The sequence below is a fragment of the Callospermophilus lateralis genome, chromosome 1 (assembly GCF_048772815.1).
Source record: "Callospermophilus lateralis isolate mCalLat2 chromosome 1, mCalLat2.hap1, whole genome shotgun sequence".
In the NCBI taxonomy this organism is placed as follows: Eukaryota; Metazoa; Chordata; class Mammalia; order Rodentia; family Sciuridae; genus Callospermophilus; species Callospermophilus lateralis.
Genome location: NC_135305.1, coordinates 58062970 through 58082902, shown reverse-complemented (window position 1 = coordinate 58082902; position 19933 = coordinate 58062970). Strand labels below are relative to the sequence as shown.

General features: G+C 37.5%; 1 protein-coding gene across 5 annotated transcripts in view; it reads left to right on the top strand.

The window, feature by feature from the left end:
* Window positions 1-19933, top strand: part of Gsap (gamma-secretase activating protein) — a 96748-nt gene that overhangs the window by 35264 nt on the left and 41551 nt on the right. For 4 of the 5 annotated variants that reach the window (XR_013088812.1, XR_013154494.1, XM_076834965.1 and 1 more), the window contains exons 7-16: window positions 459-528; window positions 2085-2134; window positions 4802-4906; window positions 5144-5203; window positions 6676-6719; window positions 7829-7914; window positions 14632-14709; window positions 16028-16105; window positions 19452-19544; window positions 19652-19869. Coding sequence is in view for 3 of the 5 variants with exons in the window: in XM_076834965.1 (XP_076691080.1) it covers window positions 459-528; window positions 2085-2134; window positions 4802-4906; window positions 5144-5203; window positions 6676-6719; window positions 7829-7914; window positions 14632-14709; window positions 16028-16105; window positions 19452-19544; window positions 19652-19869 (882 nt within the window). In the remaining 2 variants the exon portion in view is untranslated. The remainder of the gene's footprint in view (window positions 1-458; window positions 529-2084; window positions 2135-4801; window positions 4907-5143; window positions 5204-6675; window positions 6720-7828; window positions 7915-14631; window positions 14710-16027; window positions 16106-19451; window positions 19545-19651; window positions 19870-19933) is intronic. The other variant, XM_076834975.1, reaches the window with a different exon arrangement.

The following is a 19933-nucleotide window of genomic DNA, read 5'->3' as shown; positions in this document are numbered from 1 at the left end:
TCTGGGGAGCAGGAATTTGGAAGTTGTAGTGGGGAGTATGTTTACTTGGCCCACAAAGTATACACTAGGTTTAGTTGTACAACAAATAGACTGATCACTCTATTTTTTTGTGTGAAAAATACTGTATAAATGTTGTTTGCATTGCTTCTTTCAATTGGCTTCAGAATCAATATTCCAAATAGGAAGTATCATCCCTAGAAATAGCTCCAACTATTGCTTTATTGTTTAACAATATGGTGATAGTGTTGTGCTTAGATCAACTTCCTCCTAGAAAAACTGAAGTCCTGAAAGTTTCTACTTCCTGTATACTTTGACCTATGTGTATGTGTGTTTCCCCTGAACTATTGTGTAGCTCCCAGTCCCCTGTATGGTATATAGTAGTGCAGTGATTAAATACAACTTCTGAAATATTTGTGCAACTAAGAACCTTATGATTTTGATTAATTTGCTTTTTACAGTTCCTCTACCCACACGTTGAAAGTCATCCTCTCCCACAGGACCAACTGTTACTGATATCAGAAGAGAAATGTAAGTGTATCTTTAAGTTCCATGCGGGGGCATGTGAATGAGACATAGTCTCCTAAAGAAGTGTGGACATGAGTGAATCTTCTAGATGTCTTTGCCATTGCTAAGGGTCCACTAATCTTTGTCCATTTGAGACCTAGAATTCCTCTGGAAGAGTTTGTCCTATGGTGTCCCCAAGTTCTGTTCAGTTTGCCTGTCTTGGGAATGACAGGATCCTATACATAGATCTCCAACTTTGTCACATGGTGGGATGTGTGGAGAACAGTTGTGCTGGCTGTTTTTGCATTTTTCAGTCCTTCCTTCGTTGGGATGTCTGTCCTAGGAGATAACTTTAATAAAAGGAGAAAGAGGCTTGGATGGAGAGAAGGGAAGGCTTTGGTTGCTAGAAGAATTCCAGATCTGAGGACACATACCAACATGGCCAAATTCAAGTAAAAGCAAATAAGATTGTGTTAAAAGAGCTCACGTCCTTTCATGATGTTTTCATTGGGAAGTGGGGAAGGACAAAACCCACTTGTGGACTTGTCTAGTGAGCCATCTTTCATTTATGACTGGCAGAACAGGCTTGAGGGCTTAAGTGTGTGTTCAGTCCTTGTTCTGCCACTCAATTTCCTGTCTCATGTTTTTGTAAGTAGAACTGGCAGAAGGTGCGACTGAATCAAAATTGTTATTGTTGGGCGTGGTGGCACACTCCTGTAATTCCAGTGGCTGAGGAGGCTGAGGCAGGAGGGTCACGAGTTCAAAGCCAGCCTAAGCAATGGTGAGGCGCTAAGTAACTCGGTGAGACCCTGTCTCTAAATAAAATACTAAATAGGGCTGGGGATGTGGCTCAGTGGTCAAGTGTCCCTGAGTTTAATCCCCAGTACTAAAAAAAAAAAATTGTTATAAGGAACCATCTGCAAATTAACATTAAGTCTTGGGGTTTGGTTCATGTGAAATTGACCCCAATAAAACTGCCTCTCCCAAATGTCTAGTATGATGAGTTTTCTATCTATACAAACAAACACAAGTTTGATATTTGGACATTGAAGATAAGCCCTGCTAAGGTGCCCTGTTTACTCTATAAAGACTGATGGCATAGGGGAACAAACACTGTTTGAGGGAAGAAAGGTGCAGAAAGACAACACAGTATTGGTGCTATAAACAGAGATATGATAAATGGTGGTATAAAGATGTATTAAGAATTGTATGCAAAAAATAAGAGAGCTCATGTATAATGGCATAATTTGGAGTGAACATACTTTATATACAGAGTTACAAAAAATTGTGCTGTGAATGGATAATTATGAATGTAATGCACTCCACTATTGTCATCTATGTAAAAAATAAATAAAAAAAAGAAAGGACAAAAAAGAGTGAAGCAAAAGTGGGTATTGAAATAGACTAAAGAAAGGGGAAGAAAGGCAGGTTTTTTATTTGTGTTTGAGTCTCTGTTGTAAGTCTGATAACATTGTTTTGTAGCAGTTGTTTAATCTGTTACTTTTGTAAAAATTTTTTCACAACTGACAAAAATATACTGATGTTTATGTTGAAGTTTCAATTATCTTTTTTTTTTCAAGATATTGAACAATTTCATATCCAAGTCACCCAAGAAGATGGAAATAGAGTGGTAAAGATTTGAAATTTCTTTTTTGTCAGTTTTCTTCTACGAAGAACTATGTAGACTGTTTAAAGATTAATACTATCAATATGTGGTATTTTCTTTATTTTAAGTCTTTTAAATTATAGACCTGCTATCATAATATGTAAAACAAAGCTATACGAGGAAGTTAATTATCGCCTTTATCTCTACGTCACCCCTGTCAATCTGTTTCTTGGAGTAACTAATAACAGTGTCCGTGTGGGTCTTTGCACAGCTTTTGCCTTGCTCATGCAAACTTACACAAGGTTAGACACACATACATGAGGAGTTCATTGTCCTCACAAACTAAAATTTTAATATGTACATTTACTAGATACTTTTGTGTTTACTTTTTTTTACTTTGTCAGGAGTAAATAAGTTACTAAATAGAAAAATAGTCGGTTTTCTAATTTTTATGCATATTATACAAATAACAAATGAGATCATAACATTTATGTTGCAGTTTTCCGTTTTTTGTTTGCTTTCCACATCTCCCTTTCTTCTTCCCCTCTAACTTATGTTCACCACCTGGTACGTATCCTTTCATACTTAACAAAATCTCCTACCTGACCCCAGCACACCCAGGGTTGATTTGTCATTCACTCTTTACTTCATTCAGTTTTGTGGTGTTACCTGTAAGTCAGCTAGAGTAGCTCCAATTCATTCTGTTTAGAAGCATGAACATAAAAACCCATAATTTTTCAGTCATTCTACCATGGAAGGATAGTCACTTGATTTTCCAGTTTTTCATTTTTATTTTTGCATTAAAAATCATCAGGAGCTGGGTGTGGTGGTACATCCCTGTAATCCTAGTGATTTGGGAGGTTGAGAAAGGGGGATCACAAATTTGAGGACAGTCTCTGGAGAGAATTAAATAAGATGGGGTCAGGAATGGGGAATGAGTTTAGGACTGTGCAGGAAGAGAGAGGGGAGGGCCCCTTATCAGCTGCCCAGAAAGGATTCTGCTAGCCAACTTGGCACAGCTTCAGCATTTCTTTACCCACATGTGCTCTTCTGGGGGCAACCCTGTCGTTCTTAAAGGCTTCCATGGCTGCTGTATACAGCAGAATGCAATTTCACGTGCTCACCACAGCCTCTTGCCTGATTGAGGTTATGGTATCATAATCATAACCATTTTCACAGAGAAGATGGCAACCAAGACTCACAGAGATGAGGTAATTGTAAAGGGACAAGGTGGAGATTGGAACCTGGGTATGCCACTCTCATGCTCCTGTTTTTTGTCAGCATATCCCTTTAGTTGAAAGGGTTCTAATATCTGCCCCAACCTAACAAATTTCCAAGAAAAGAAAAGAAAAGAAACAGGATGCATATAGAGGTTTAGAAAAGATGTGTGCTTTTGGATCCTTTGTCAAGTGTCACTTTTCTATAGACTAAATGTAATGGACCTGGCAAGCAAGAAACTCTATGCCTTGTATTTGAGGTTAGGCATGACTATGGACCATTCTGATGATCTCCTTTTTCTTCATTTCTTCTATCTTAACCTGTCTTCATTTTTTATTCATCTCTCAGTGTAGATAATTTTTACTTGGTAAATGTTTTGAGGAAAGTAAATTAAACCTAGAGTCTTCTGCACATGAAGCATGCCCCATACAACTGAAACGACACTCCCAGGCCCTGGAAAGTGAATTCTAAACTCCTTTTCAGTTATTTTTAAGTCAGCTGGGGTGTCCAAAGGGTTCTGGCAGGGTGCCAGATGTTGGGATTCTGGGTCTCACTGAACTAACTGTATAGCCTTTCTAATCTTACCTCTCTTGGGTCTCAGGTTTCTCACCTGTGTAAAGCAGAGGGTTGAATGAGATGATTTCTGGAATCCTCAAATTTTAAATTTCTATAGTTCTGACTTTGTTACTTGTAAACACATATTTTATACTGAACAGTTTGACTTTGCACACCTGATATTTCTGTCTTTTGAACAAGCATTCCTTGAATGCTATTTCATGCTAGAAACAATCAAGATATGGAAAAATAAAGGTGCCGTAAAGAATGTAGGCTCACTGGGGGAAGCTTATATTGTTAATTAAAGTGTGACTATAATAGAAGCATGCCAAAGCACCAGAGAATACAGAGGGGAGGAGCTTTGCCTTCATCTTGATGAGGGGAGGGAAGGCTTTGTGTTGGAGACAGCGCCCAAGTCACGTCTTGAAGGATGAGTAGTTGAGAATTGCTGAGAGATGGGCAATGTCATCACACTGGTTGTGGAAGACATAGAAGCATGCCCAAAGTCATGGCTAGACGGGGGTCATGGCAGAACTTCCTGTGTCGAGGCCTGAATGTTTTCTTGGCATAACAGCCTCTGTCTTTGATAGGGAGGCCTTCTAGTCTGCAGAGGTCTGACGGAGGGGCTTATGTCCACAGCAGGATATTGTGAATCTTCTGTTAATGCAGCTATTGATTTTTAGGTAGGTGTAGTCTTGCCTCCAAAAACCCTGACCTGTCCACTAAACTAGGAACAAGAATAAAATAGTATATTTTAGAGCATTTATGAGGGAACTACACCTTAACTTTCCTGGAAAGACTGTGTGTGCTGGGGTGCAGGAATAGAAATATTCACACATATCACAGAGATGAAATGTGCAAAATAATTCCAGATGTGATCTTATAAACAATGTTTATAAAATCTTTTTGCCTCTTTAGGTAATTAAAAATTCTGACCATCTCCCAAGAGACAGAATAGCTGAGGATTTTGTTTGGACTCAGTGGGATATGTCAGAGCAGAGATTATACTACATTGACCTGGAGGTAAAAACTCATTTTTATAGGAAAAATTTTATTTTGCCATTATCATCACTACAGTTTATTAATCACTACATTTTCGTTGGTGGGAGCCATCAGCAGAAGTTTATTAAAAATAATGAAAAAGTTTTTATTACTACTTCTTCACTGCTTTCTTTTCTCTTTCTCCTTTTCCTCTTTTCCTAATGTATTTTTTTTGGGGGGGACATGGGGGATATTATGTCACAATGTTTTTTCTTTTAGAAATCGAGGATTATCTTAAAGTGCCTCCAGTTTTATGCTGATCAGAGCTGTGATTTAATGGTAAGTCAGAATGATTAGTTGTAGGAAATTTTATAACACTGTTGCTCCCTTTTAAGAGTTGCCACCATGAACAACATTTTAGCCTTTTTAATGTTGGCTAGTCACTTGGATGAGGAAGTAAAATAGGTCCTGCCATCTCAAGCCTTCAGCTCTATAACAAATGCATATTTAATATGGGTGAGAAGAGCATCGGCGGGAAGTCCCTACTAAGTACCCCACGTTATAGGAATAAGCATAAGAGTGGGACTCAGTAGTAAGTGTGGTCTACAGTAGATGACTTTAAATGGTTGCAAGTGATTTGACCTGAAAGGACTTGTGAGTTTGGATTTGAAAATAAGGAGAGCCAGTAAGAGGGTACGGTTTAATTAGCAAAACTCAAGCATTACTCCCAGGAAAGCTACTGAAAGTGTTAGCCTCATTAGGCATCCCCAATGTCTTTATCTGGGATGGATTGCCGTGACCCTCTCATCTCTCAGCCCTAGGCATTAATTCAGAAACCAGATAAGGGGCAATGGGGAGTAAAGAAAAGGTAGATGCACACATAGAAAAGCTCTGATGGAGCTCAACTGACCCAGAGCTGGCTTAGCACATTTATTATATAGGTTTTGTCATCAAAAGGTTATTTGTGGGGTCTGGGGATGTGGCTCAAGCGGTAGCTTGCTTGCCTGGCATGCATGGGGCGCTGGGTTCGATCCTCAGCACCACATAAAAAAAATAAAGTAAAGATGTTGTGTCCACCAAAAGCTAAAAATAAATATTAAAAAAATTCTCTCTCTCTCTCTCTCTCTCAAAAAAAAAAAAAAAAAGGTTATTTGTGGGAAAGTTTTAGCAGAGCAGGCAATCTGAAGGATAAAGGACTGGCAAGACATTAGGGTCATCTTTTTATGCTCAGAATTTTCTGTCCCTGGGAGTTGTGCCTGAACTAAAGGTCCCAACTGATAAATCTGAGCCTTTGCACAGGTGTCAACATAGCAACTGGGCTATCTTGACCTGAGCAGGTAGTTCCCAGAGCAAAGGCAGCCACAAAGGAGTCAGAAAGACCATGATTCAAATCATGGCTCTCCACAACAGGTGATCCTTCCTCCTCTTCCTTGACTGTCTAGTATGGACTGGCTTCATGCCATTCCATGAATTTCATTTACTCCTTTTGCCGTTTTTGGCTTAGCCACTTCTCATAAAGACCCCAGGCCTGCCTGCCTTACGTGGTCATTCGTGTCTTTTAATTGGCCTGTTGTACAACCCATTTATGATATTTGGATCCAAGCAAAGTTTGCCAAGCCTTAGCTCTTCAAGAAAGAAAGTATACATCAAGCTTGTGGTTGTATGTAAAGTCCAGAATATTTTCAGTGCGCTTCCTGTGCCATGCATGTGGGTGTCAGCTCTGAAGATGAGGATGGTTAAGTGTCTTCTCATCACAGTTGAGCACGGCCTGTCATCACTTAGTGTCATTTTCCCTCTCTCTTTTTAAACAGTTTGAAGCACCTTTGGACATATCATTAAGTGACTCAGGATTTAAGTAAGTTATCACTTAAATAATTATTTAAGTAATTAAATAATACATTCCCTCATAAATGATGTGAGTGATCCCTGTAATGTACCCACAGAAGTAGAGATGTGTCTCTGAGATATTTAAGTAGATAATTTTTTTGGTCAAAAAATGCTGGACAACAGTATTAAAAAAATATATCAAAACAAACGAAAGTCTTCCATTAAGTTATTAATAAATTGTTATTTTTATAGATATTTTTGGTCAAAATGATTATATTCCTAATTCATGATATGCAAATAAAGGGTCAGTTTGATAGTCTGTGTATCTTATTTTATATTCCTGTTCTCTATAGGGACTATAAATAACTTTATCAAGCACAAACATGAGATTTTACATGTAAAGTCAACTTGTTGATTTTATTAGCCATTTATTTCTGTGGCACATCTCAACTTATTTTAATGTATGGAAGTACCCTTTTCCTCATGATTGAATACAAAGATTTGTAGGCCACGGAGCTGCATTTAGAATAAAACATCAAAACCCATGTTGCCCTCGAGAGGATGTAACGGGTCAATCTGCTTGTGGCTCAGCTGAGTCTCTAGCTCTGCTTTTCTGCTTTCCTTTTTACAAGAAGGCAAGCTTTCATTTTCATTCCTGCATACTTTACCTGTAGTAAAAGCCTCAGACACTTTGGAAAAAACAAACATAAGGCCATCAAAACAAATGAAAGTCTTCAAGAATTAGAGTAATGATAATCCTGAGCTGTGATATATTTCACTAGATTTTTCTAATCATATGAATGTTTAGTTGTGCTTCTTCAGAAACATATGCTTCAGAGTATATCTCTAAATTACAAAAAAATATAAAAATGTAAGTTTTAATATTTATTTTTCTCTTGCTCAGCCCACACTGTTTATGTACCATGTATTTTTTTTAAAATACTGTTGTCCAGCATTTTTTGACCAAAGAAGTTATCTACTTAAATATCTCAGAGACACATCTCTACTTCTATGGGTACATTACAGGGGGTCACTTACATCATTTTTGAGGGAATGTACTTTTTTTTTTTTTTTTTTTTTTTTTTTTTCTAAGGGAATGTACTTTTTAATGCAATAATTTTTCCCTTATCTTCTCAGACTCGTCAACTTTGGATATGATTATCATCAAGATCAAGAAAAATTGTGCAAATACCTGACTCTGTGTGTTTTTACCAACCACACAGGTAGAACCAGGGTTGTATTTACCAATTTATTCCACTATACTCAAGTTCTATCTAAAATTTAGTTATTGTTTAGCAATATGGATCCTGAAAATGAAATATAAAAGAGCCACTTCATTTTATCCTTATTATATAGGTAATCATGTGGATTCACATACATACCAAATTGCCTTCTCCACTGTAATTTTATTTTTTGCCTTTGGTGCTGGGGTTTGAATCCAGGTCCTTGTGCAGGCTAAGCACATGTACTGTCAGGTAGTGACACCCCTAACCCCTCCACTATAATTTTATACATATGCTCTCTGTATGAAAGAAGCTATGGTTAACAGGATCATTGTTCTAATAAGTAGCATTTGTGTTGTTTTAACAGAGGGGATGAGCTTATATTTAATCCATATTTTTCTCACTTGCTTCATCTTTAAGCAAATGGTGTATAGAGATAGGGATACCTATTGTGTCTTGTTTACTAATATGTTTGGGTTCTAAACCCATTTTTTCTTTTTTTTACTTTAAAAGCAATATGCTTTGTAGGTGGTATTGTGAATCTCCATTTTTCAGGTCAGGAGACATAGAATGCTAGGATGTCTTATTGTTAGTGGTGATAAGTGTGTTCATTTGGTTAAGTGGTGACCACTGCCTCCCTTGTAGGTTAAAAGATACATTTTTAACCTCTAAATTAACTTGTGGGTAATTTTTGGCACCAAGTGACAATCCTATTCCTGACAATTTTCCTATGGCAGTTTTAGGGTCCATGTGTGTCACTTCCTGGTAGAGTTTTAAGCAGGAAGTAGCATAATTATATAATCTTATGAGATCACTGTGGCTGCTGTGTGAAGAAGGGGTTGTAGGAGGCCAGAGAAGTGGGGAGGTCAATAGTTAGGATGAGACTGGGGTGATATGTGTGAGAAGATGGAGGCCTGAACTATGATGGATTAAACTGAACTACAGATGAACTATAGTGGATTAAACTAGAACATAAAGATACCAGTATCTTCTACTAAACCCTCATATTATGCTCTCATAGCTTCCTATAATTTTCATTGATAGGTGGAGGGAGCTAGATGAGTTTGAGGTGCATTCTGGTGAGGAAACTGAGAGGACTTGGTAATAAATAAGTGACGAGGAATGTTTTTCAGGTTTCTGGCATCAGCAAATGGGTAAACAGCAGTGCTGATTTCTGGGGTGTAGAGGTTTGAGTGGCGCTTATGAAGGAAGATCATGAGTTTCCTTTTGAGCCTGTTAACTAAGAGGTCTGAAGTTTAGAAGAGGTGTCAGGACTGGTAATGAGTAAATGTGGAATTTTTCGGAATATATCCGGCATTTGAAGCCATGGGAAGAGTTCAGGGTCAGAAAGGAAGACATTTAGAAATAAGATCTGGGAGCATAAACGTATTGAAGGTTAGGGAGAGCATCCCAGGGATAAGGAAGACAAATGTCTGGAGAGAGAGGAAGAACAGCAAAATAAATGAGGTGGTAGAGGAGCTGAAGGCGAGGGGCGGGGTCACACAAAGGAGACGGGGTGGCTGACTGACAGGAGGAAGTGAGAGGTGGAGCCCATTGGGTGTAGCAGCAAGGAGGTTACTGAGGTTACTGTGAGATTTCTGTGTGGGGTGATGGAGGTGAAATCTTAATTGTGCTTGGTTGAGTGGAACTTGAGAGTTGAAAATGTAACACTGTGTAGACACGAGAGAGGCAGCAGCTGAAGGTGGAAGTGGGGTTCGGGGAATATTTTTATTTTTGATGGTAGAGACTCTAGTATGTTCAAATCCTTACAGGACATATTTAATGAAGAGGATGATCATTGGTAGAATAAATTTGCTTAGGAGGTGGGATGAAATGGCATCCAGAGCTCACAGGGAGGGACCAGGGTAGCTATTTCCCTTGTACTTCACTTTAAGTCTGTTGGCTGTAACAATCATTTTAGGCTTTAATTTCGTGTGAACTTGTATTTATTTTCACTTTATTCTCTTAGGAATTTCTCCTGAACAGTAACCGATAAATGGGCTACCTATCACACCATATTTAACAAAATGTTAGCTTTATGGGGCAGGAGATATTAAAGCCTTTTTTCTTTTCCCAAGTGATGTCTGGGAGAGTACAAAATAAGCTTTGAAACAAAATTAAAAAAAAAAAAAAGCCTGTTGAAAATGAGGTGCTTCCAAATGTAAACATGAAAAAGTCATAGAACCAATCACTTGGTTTTCAACTATAGTGTTATAGTTAAAGCTTCATCCTGGGGTTTCATAAACTGACTTCCAGACCACTCACATATAATCGAATCAAGCCTTTATTGAAGCACACCAGTGGCGGCTGACCAGAACATAAAGCTGTTCCCCTGATCAGCCCTGAACAATTGCAAGGCCACTCCTTACAAGCCTGAAGACTGCAAAAGGGATGTTCGGGGGTCTAGCCAATGCAAGCAAGCCAGGTTACAGAAGCAGGACAGTGCAGTCAAGCGGAGGGAAGCCTAACCAATCACAGTTAGCCCAGTCACCCCAGTTACAGAAACAGAGCCCTGTTACCCTAGTTACAGAAACAATGCCCCATTAGGTAGTTACGTGTTCTTAAAGGCTTCTATAGCAAAAGGAAAAGAACATCTTGCCCCAGTCATGACCCTTCTACTTGGCATGGTTGTTTTACAGGATGAAGTCATAAAACAAAATGGAGTCACATTTGCTCCTACTATCACAATAGTTTGCCAGTTCATATATTTCCCAAATTGTTTTTTTTAAATGTTTTTATTTTAACCTTTGTGGTTAAAATAAACAAAATTTACTTGAGCAAAGTAAGGTTAGAGAAGGGAACATATAATCTAATCCAAATATGGCTTCCCACACCAACTATTCACACTGACGATGATGACATAATGATATTTGGTATTCACTGGTCACACCTTGGTCATTAGGGAGAGCAACCCAAGGATAAGGAGCTACTTTGTCCTTTCAGCATTACTTTTTTTGTTCTCAAAAGCAGATTTGTCCTGAATTTGTTTGCCCCAAGAAATGAATGGGATCTCATTCCTCCCATATTTTCTGAGGAGCAAGAGGTTAACATCTGGATGATAGTTATATTCACGAAAGTTGGTGGTGCTGCTACAGTGTGAGGCCTCTTGTGTATTATGAGTTCATCTAGGCTTTTGTGATAAATCTCTTACAATAAGAAGGTAAAGCAATTAGAGACTTTAAGCATTAAAAAGGAAGAAAATATTCCATCCATGTCTGATAGGGGAAGCTGCACTCACCATATAAGTCAGTGGCTGTAGTTCTTTCTCATGTACCTGATCAGAAGTAGTAGGGACATGTGTCCATTCTTCCCTTTGACAAAATTGCAAGAATTGCTCCGAATGAGCAGTTCATTTCACAGTGTTTTAGAGCGCCCTGTAATAACCATTCCAAGGACATAATTTCCCTTGGAAAACTTCATAATAGTTTTCATGGTATAAACGGTTTCTTAAAGGTTAGCCAGTATTGAGATATTATCTTCATTTTTGATGAGTATTTATTAAAAGTCTAGTCTAGAGTCAGGTGTGGCAGTGCATGACTGTAATCCCAGCTCCTTAAAAGGCTGAGGCATGAGGATCACAAGTTCCAGACCAAACTTAGCAACTCAGTGAGATCCTGTCTCAAAATAAAAAGGCCTGGAGATATAGCTTAGAGGAGAGCACTCCTGGGTCCAATCCCAGGTCTGCACATGCTACTAAGAGTATACCGTGTTTCAAACTATGCTTTCTTCAAACTTATAAATAGCAGCAAAATTGTTCTGGAATAATAATAGCAGCTAACATTTATAGCCAGATATAACTACTTTGTCAGAGCTTTATGCACATTATTGTATTTAATTTTCGCACAAGAACCTTATGAAGTAGGTTTTATATTTTTCTTTATTTACAGGTGAGGAAACTAGGGCTTAGAGAATTTAATTAACTCATCTTAGGCAATATACTTTAGTAAGCCCAAACTAAGATTCACATCCAGATATGATTTTTAGAAAGTGGTTCTCAACCTTGGTTGCACATTAGAATCTATTAGCTTTAAAAAAATACTGATGCCTGGGTCTTGCCATGGAGATTCTTAGTTGATTGGAAGTGGATCTTAACATCTGTGATGGCAAATAAGTTTAATGTAGGGTCAAGGTTGAGAACCAGTGGTCTAAGGGCTGGGGCTATAGCTCAGTGTTAGAGCGCTTGCCCAACATATGTGAGGCACTGGGTTCAATTCTCAGCACCACATAAAAATAAACAAAATAAAGATCTAGTGCTCTATAACTGTGTTGGCCTGTAAGGAAGTCACTAGCCATGTATTATTAAGTTGCAGTTAATTAAAAATTTAAAAAGTAGTACCTTAGTCACACTAGCCACATTTTAAGAGCTCAATGACTAACTCTGGCTAGTAGTTACCATATAGGACTATATAGGTTTAAAACATTTCTGTCATCTATAAAGTTTATTGAACAGCACTGTAGAGCCTGTGCACAGCTTATTTCAGATGGATGTGTCTCTCTTTCCCTTTGAGTTTGGGTGACAGAATTAAACTACAACCTAACAATCTGGAAATATTTGCTTATTAGATCTGATTATGGTTCTCAGTATATGTAATTAGGTGTATTCAGTTTACATGTTGCTTTAATTTTCTTCAAAATAGAAACAATTATCCTCATTCTATAGAGGATGGTATGTGGAGGATTTTGTTATAGAGGAGGTTATGATCTTATTTTATTGACATATCATGCTCATTCCTTAGGATAGATTCCTAAGATAATTCTTCAGTTTATAAGTCTGAATATATTTAATTCTCTGTAAACCTACTTTTTATTTTTATTTTATTGGTACTGGAAAGTGAATCCAGGAACTCTGTAAGCTTCCTCTTCAGTCTTTTTTTTATTTTTTGAGAGCTGGTTTCACTAAGTTGCTGAGGCTGGCCTTGATTCTCCTGCCTCAGCCTCCTGAGCAGCTGGGATTATAGGTGTGCACTACCATGCTATTTTTGGGAGAGGTTGAACTAGTTCTCTTTTTCAACACTCCTCAAGAATCTTCTTCCTACTGCTTCCTTGACAGCGCATTGTTGTTTTTTAAAAATTTGCTGATTAATACAGTATCTTGTTTTAATTTTTCTTTCTTTATTGCTAGAGAGGCTTCCTTTTTCTATCTGTACTTGCTAACAGTTTCTTTCTCCTTGTGATCCTAGGACAAAAAATAGTGGGTTGTTTTTGATAATGTTTACTACTGTAGAAAAGTAGTCAAAGTGGTACACTGCACTTTTGTATTTCCTATGGTTACTATTTTTTTATAGTAGTAGATTACTTTTAATCTAAGTAAGTGCTGTAATTTAAAGAAAAGTTGTTTAAAAAAAAAAAGAAAAGTTGTAATTGGGTCATCAGTAACCATAGAGTAGCAGAATCATTACCATTTTTATCCAATAGCTTTCTAAAATTTTATATTTTCAAACTCTTTGCAATAGAGTGTACTTCAAACAATACATTACAATTTTAAATGTCATTAAAATAGTCACAACTGTGGAATATTGTAACGGGATCTTTATAAATGTCCTTGAATAGTCTTCCTTAAGAAAATGCCCATTTTTCTCCTTCCATGATTCTTTTATAAAAAACAAGTAGAGAATAAAAAAGAAAATATTAAAAGCCACTGAGGTATAGGGGTGATAGAATTCACACAGCTAGTTAATATTGGCTCTGGGACTAGAACCTGAGTTTTCTGACTTCTGTCAAGTTTCTTTCTATTCAACAATGTCCTATTTCAGTCAGTCACATAAATGTTAACATAGGAGAGTATCCCTAATCTGAAAATCCAAAATGCTGAATGCTCCAAAATCTAAAACTTTTTGAGCCCTGATGATGATGCTTAAAAAGTTTCAGATTTGGGGGCATCTTGGGTTTTCAGATTAGGGATGCTCAACCAGTAAAGCCTATTAAAATATTCCAAATTTGAGGAATCCAAAATATGAATTACTTCTGGTTCCAGGCATTTCAGAAAAGCAATATTCAACCAGTGTTATTTTAAGCATAATGCCCTCATTTGTACATCATTGGTGGACATTGTTCTATCTAGTTAGCAACAACTGTACAGATCATGTACAGTTTTCCACATGGAGATGGGAAGGTTGAGGGTTTTCTGAGTGAAGAATTCTGGGTTAATTTGGAAAGACCACTCCATGCCAGGTGCTTACCTTGGGACAAGCTTTCAGTGACCCAAATAGGGGTAAGCATGGGTTTAGACACCAAATTTGCTACTACTGTCCCATAAGAGATCACAGTGTACCTTTTAGTCTAAATAAACAAGAATGGACAACTTCTGTAAAGAGGGGAACATATATTTTTTTTATAAACTGGGCTCTCTACTATTAGAAATGATTGAAAGTGGCAAGATAGATAAAATAACAGGGCAGTACATGCACAGTAGGAGATTTTATGATCTTTTTGGAGATGTTTCTAGACTCCCATTATTTCAGATATAATAGCATCTATTCATTTTTCTATCCATCAGTCACTTCCCACAACTTATTGCTTATAATTGTTGATGCTAAATAGTTGTTGATTTGAAATTTCTTAGCAACTTGTTAATTGGCCACTTCTAGAATTTGGGAATAATCTGTGGTAAGATGGGGGCAGGATACCTAAAGGAATAGAATGGCTAAGTGACTTAGGAAAATTATCTATTACACAGATTCTTTTAAACTCTATTATTAAATATGTTCTTCTTTCCAGGAAGCTTGTGTGTATGTTACAGCCCGAAGTTTGACTCTTGGGAACAAATCACATATTCAGTGTTTTACTTTCATAAAGGTACTTTACACTTATTAGAGTTTACATAATTGCTTTTTTCAAATAGTAGCAAATTAGATTTTTAAAGTATTACTACTTCTATCAGTACATTCTATTCCTATATACCTACATAATACATGTTTCCTGAAGAAATTCACTAGTGATAAATATTAAATTAGCTAAATATTATATATTATATATATATTTTTTGTCCTGGCATATGTCTCTTTTTAGGCCCACGAACAAATCCTAATAGATGTATTTGTCTAGAGTATGTGTGTTTGCCTTTTGTTACTAATTGGAAAGTACCTATAGCTTTAAATCAGACAGTGACATCAGGTTTTAGTTTTAAACTAAAATTGTGATCTCTGACCTTTAGACTTAAGATGTGTTTATTTCATTTTATACGTCTGTGGCCCTGAGCTATTGATTAGGCAATAGGCTGGGGAGCAGGAGCAAATGCCCAACCTTTTCCAGTTTTGCAGTAGGTCACAGCATGCCCTCTCACAGTCTGAACCATAATAGGGAGTACTTATTTGTTAGTTCTTCAAAATTAGTATTTGTGTAGTACTAGGGGTGGAACTAAAATTTTTTTAAAGTTGGATTTTTTTCCCTCAAATATTTTAAAAATATTTATGCCAAGCCATACCACAATTCATTATTTTGCAGGAGTGCCTAATATTACCTAGGTGCTAGAGATCAAGGCAGATGAGTTTAAAAAACTTAATAGTGGAGAAACTAAAAGTAACTTTACAACTAGACATATATACATACCTACATAGTATAAATGTAAAGTTTTGTGGAATGTTTCCATACATTTTTCTCATGGTTAATGATTAAAACCAGTGAATGAACCATTCGGAAGACTAAGTTAGAATAGTAGAGTGAAATCCAGTATACTGGGATTAATGGTAGCCCAATCCCCTTTTTAACTAAAAGTGGGATTATTACTCAGAGTGTCAAAGGGTCTTAATGCCTACAAGTGTGGCAGTGAGCTTCGAAGCATGCGGGCCAATGAGCCATTTGATATTCTCCATCTCTTAGATTATTAAGTAGATTTCTTTGGATCCTTTTCTCCCTGAACAATCTAATCTACCTCTTATGACCTAAGGTTACATAGGAGCTGAAAGCAACCAGTAGATTGTGCCTGCACTCAGACAGATCCACCTTAGTGCAGGCTCCCATGAGAATGAGGGCCCCCATGAGATGGAGAAGTCACAAGGTGCTTGCTCTACCAGATTCAGTCATTTCTCTGGTTACTGAAATTGAGAGTGTTACCTAGAGTCACTGTCTTAAGTACAGTCCCAGCTGTTTCTGACATTCCTTTTCTGGCTTCCAGGATACAGCAAGACCTTCACTGCCGTTCTTGGGAGTGCTGGCTCACACGGGACACAAGGCATTACTTTCCTCAATCTTGGTGGGTGATGAGGAGATGTTCTCTCTCCGTTCTGATCTCCCAGTACATGCTATGCCTCAGCTTTCACGGTCTTATTTTCTTCTCTCTGCACCTCATTTTCTCATGCCTCTTTGAGACTCAGCTTGTGATGACAGTCACCAGTCCTCTTGAAGCCTGATGGGAGAAGGTTTTCTCTGAAACACACCCCTCCACTTGACTCCATTAGCTTTCATGGTGGAAGTGTATATTCCCCCTTTAGAAAATGTAGGCTGTGAGCTTATGCTTTTGGTAGCAGTCCTTAGAACATTTGTGAGTATTGATTTATGATGACCTTGGATAACACATTCCCTAACAGCCTATGAAAAGTAATACATCATCTTGACCCAAAAGGTCAGGGCCTTTTAGGAATTGTCCATTCCCTTTTGCTATTTATGATAAGGCTTATGGGTTCCATTCACAACCAGCTTAAGTGAGTTGTTTTCATTGAGGAAATATGGCGATGGGAACCAGATGAATGTTAAACTTGGGAGTATTAGGGGACTCTAATGGTGTTTATTGTATTTCCCTATTGAAAGGTGCTTTTCCAGGCCAATTGGAATGTGGACACAGAGTTTAATACAAGAACTATGAAATAAATAGTTACTTGCCTACATATGGGAAATGGCACAATATTTATTTATAGATTGCATTCTATTTAGTTTATGGTATTAATAACTCTTATTTTATGATTTACTTTTACAAATGTGAAGTGTGTCAGTCACTTTGAGGTCAGTGAGTTTTTGTACATTTGACTTGGTAGTATTAGAACTTGAAATATATTACAAAAGAAAGATACTTTCATGTAATTGTGTTAGGTAACAGTAAAGGAACAACTTATAGGAAGTATTCCATTCATGAGCAATGGCAAAATATTTAAAGAAGGAAAGCTTCAGTTTCAGAGCATAGGATTCCTTGATATCTTTCCCCATCCCTGACCCCTGATCCATCTGCTGTCATGACAGGTTTAGGTAAGTACAATGTGAGGGGACTGAAAGAAGTAAGAACCAGAAATGGTAAGTGCATACAGAGTCCGTTTTTTTTTTTTTTTTTTTAACTACTTTATTATTTTGTAATGTTGGGGCATTGAACCCGGGGCCTTTCACATATTAGGCAAACATTCTACACCTGAGCTATATTCCTCAGTCCCCAAGATTTTTGTTTTGAATGATATTATTGATGAAGTTAAGTATTTGATGCTAAATTGGCCAATCTGAGCAAATTTTAACATGATTCAAAACCTGTGGAGAATGGCCTTGGAAAGGCCTGGCTCCACTGCTTCCTGTGACAGGGAGAGAAATGTAAGGCTCTTGGGTCTGGGACCTGATTCTTACTAGATTGCTGAGTCAGCACACTCAAGAGTGGTGTGGGAAACGTCCCACAAAAATAACCTACCATTTTATGAGAGCAAAGGTTTCTCTCTCTTTTTTCCCCCCTGGGAATGACTTGGAAAGGGCAAGGCAGGATTTAATTTGTGATCTTCAGAGTGTACAGAGGGCAGAAATACTAGAGCTTTGTAAAAACAGGCTGTTTTGACATAAGTTCTCTCTCCTGGAGCACATTTTGGTTTAAAGGCACCAAACTGTACCCAAGATTTAAACTCTTTTAGAGGGGATTTTAATGACAACAGTAGTACTTGTTTGAGGGATGTATGTTTTGCTATTAATTGCTGATAATTTCTATGTAATATTACCCAGTTAAAATGTGTCTTCTACTGATTGAAATATTTAAGAAATATTAAAATTTAACAAATTTCCATGAGCCTTAAACATATCTACATAAGAGCTATGCTTAAAAATACAAAAGCTAGTCTGGTGCAGTGGCACATGCCTATAATCCTGATGACTTGGGAGGCTGAGACAGGAGATCACAAGTTCAAAGCCAGTCTTAGCAACTTAGCAAGGCCCTAAGCAGCTTAGTAGGACCCTGTCTTTAAATAAAAAATATAAAAAGGGACTGGGGATGTGGTTCAGTGGTTAAGTGCCCTCGGGTTTAATCCCTAGTTCAAAACAAACACATAAATATCAAATTTAAGAATAATTTTTAAAAAGCTATTATTTAATGACTACTATAAGCTAAATATTTTACTTAAATTATTTTGATCCTTGCTACAATTCTGCCTGGTTGAGGGTATCCCCATTTTACAGATAATGAAACCAAAGCTCAAAAGGGTGAGATGTGTGACTAGACTTCTTTCATTGTTCCTCACTGTCCTGCACAGTGAGGATTGAACACCCCTGGGCACCACTCAACAAATACCAGGAGGAATCCCCCACCCTACCCTAATGATGGTGATAACCCAAAATAATACATTTTTAAATGTCCCTGCCTCAGGGACTTAGTACCATTTTAATTGCCTAAACCCTTTCCACTATGCTTCACTAGGTTATTCCTCGTGTTTTTCCAACTGAAATGTTGACACGATAACAAGATGATTAGCATTTGTGTGAAGCCCTTGAACTTCACTCAGTCCGCGTGAAAGGACACTTACCCGATTGGTTTATACTCTTTCCTTTCCACAGAATGCTTTCTATGCCACTGGTTAGTATAGGTTTCTTTTCTTCTTTGAGAAAGAAATGTAGCTAACTCAAAATTGAAATTTTCTCCTGTATGAAATTCACTAGTACCACACAAATTTATTTTTTTTAAGATCCTAGAAAAGTTATTGGCAGGGGCTCCTTCCACCCTCCCGTTCTCCAGAAACCTATATTTATACTATGTTTCAATCTGGGTGAAAATGTTCTGGCTCCACAAATATCTAGCAAAGGAACCACTAAGTTATGAATTCTAAGCAGCTAGCTATGCAAAGAAACAAATTAGTACTTCAAAAATGCCAGGACGCCATAGAGATCACCTTGATGAGTATCATGGTTTCTTTATACAAGATGATGTTGACGACGAGGAGTGACAGAGATGGGAAACTAAACTGCAGAGCTCTCCCAGCCTGACTACAGAGAAAATCCCATTATAAGCCATTCCCAGCTTGTCAGATTGAGGAATGATTCATGTTGCTTGATAATTTTGATTCTAGTTTCCTCTGAGAGATCATTTAGATTGAAATAAAACCATGCATGACTTGGAAAAAAACTCTAGGTATAAACTTAGATAACCAAAGCTAAATGTCTGAAGATAATTCGCCACAGATAGGAAAAAAGGGGACCTGGTTAGTCTGATGAAATAAACTAGCATCAGACAGCTTGTTATTACATGGTAAAACCTTTTGTGTTTGAGAGGTTCAATGAAAAACTGGGATAATGTAGAGTTCTGGGCCTTATCTGAACCTGTACAGCTTTTACCACTTATAGGTGATATGAATCTTTGTCTTTTACAGAACGTTATGTGGCTGTTTACTTACCTGGTCATTTCTTTCATTTACTTAACATTCAACATCCAGACTTGATCTGCCACAGTCTATTTCTGACAGGTAGGGATAGTATTTTCTCCCATGAATTTGGATTTGTTTTGACTTTAGTATCTATGTTTGAGTGTGAGAAGTTTCCTTTATCTGCTGACTTTTTTTTTCCCCCCCAGAAAATAACAAAACAAATGATATGCTACCTCATAGTTCTTTCCAGTCCCTGTCAGGATCCCTGGTACTGGATTGGTATTCTGGAAGGCTCTACAGAGCATTCCTTGACCAGTCCTATTTATTGCGGTTCCTATGGAACACCTCCCTAGATTGTGAGAAGATGGCCATATTGCACTGTGTGCTCTCTTGTGGACAAGATTCACAGTTCCTGGAAGGCCAGGTAAGAACATGGTAAATAGACAACACCAAAAGTATTTATTTGATAGTTTAAAATAATGGAAGTT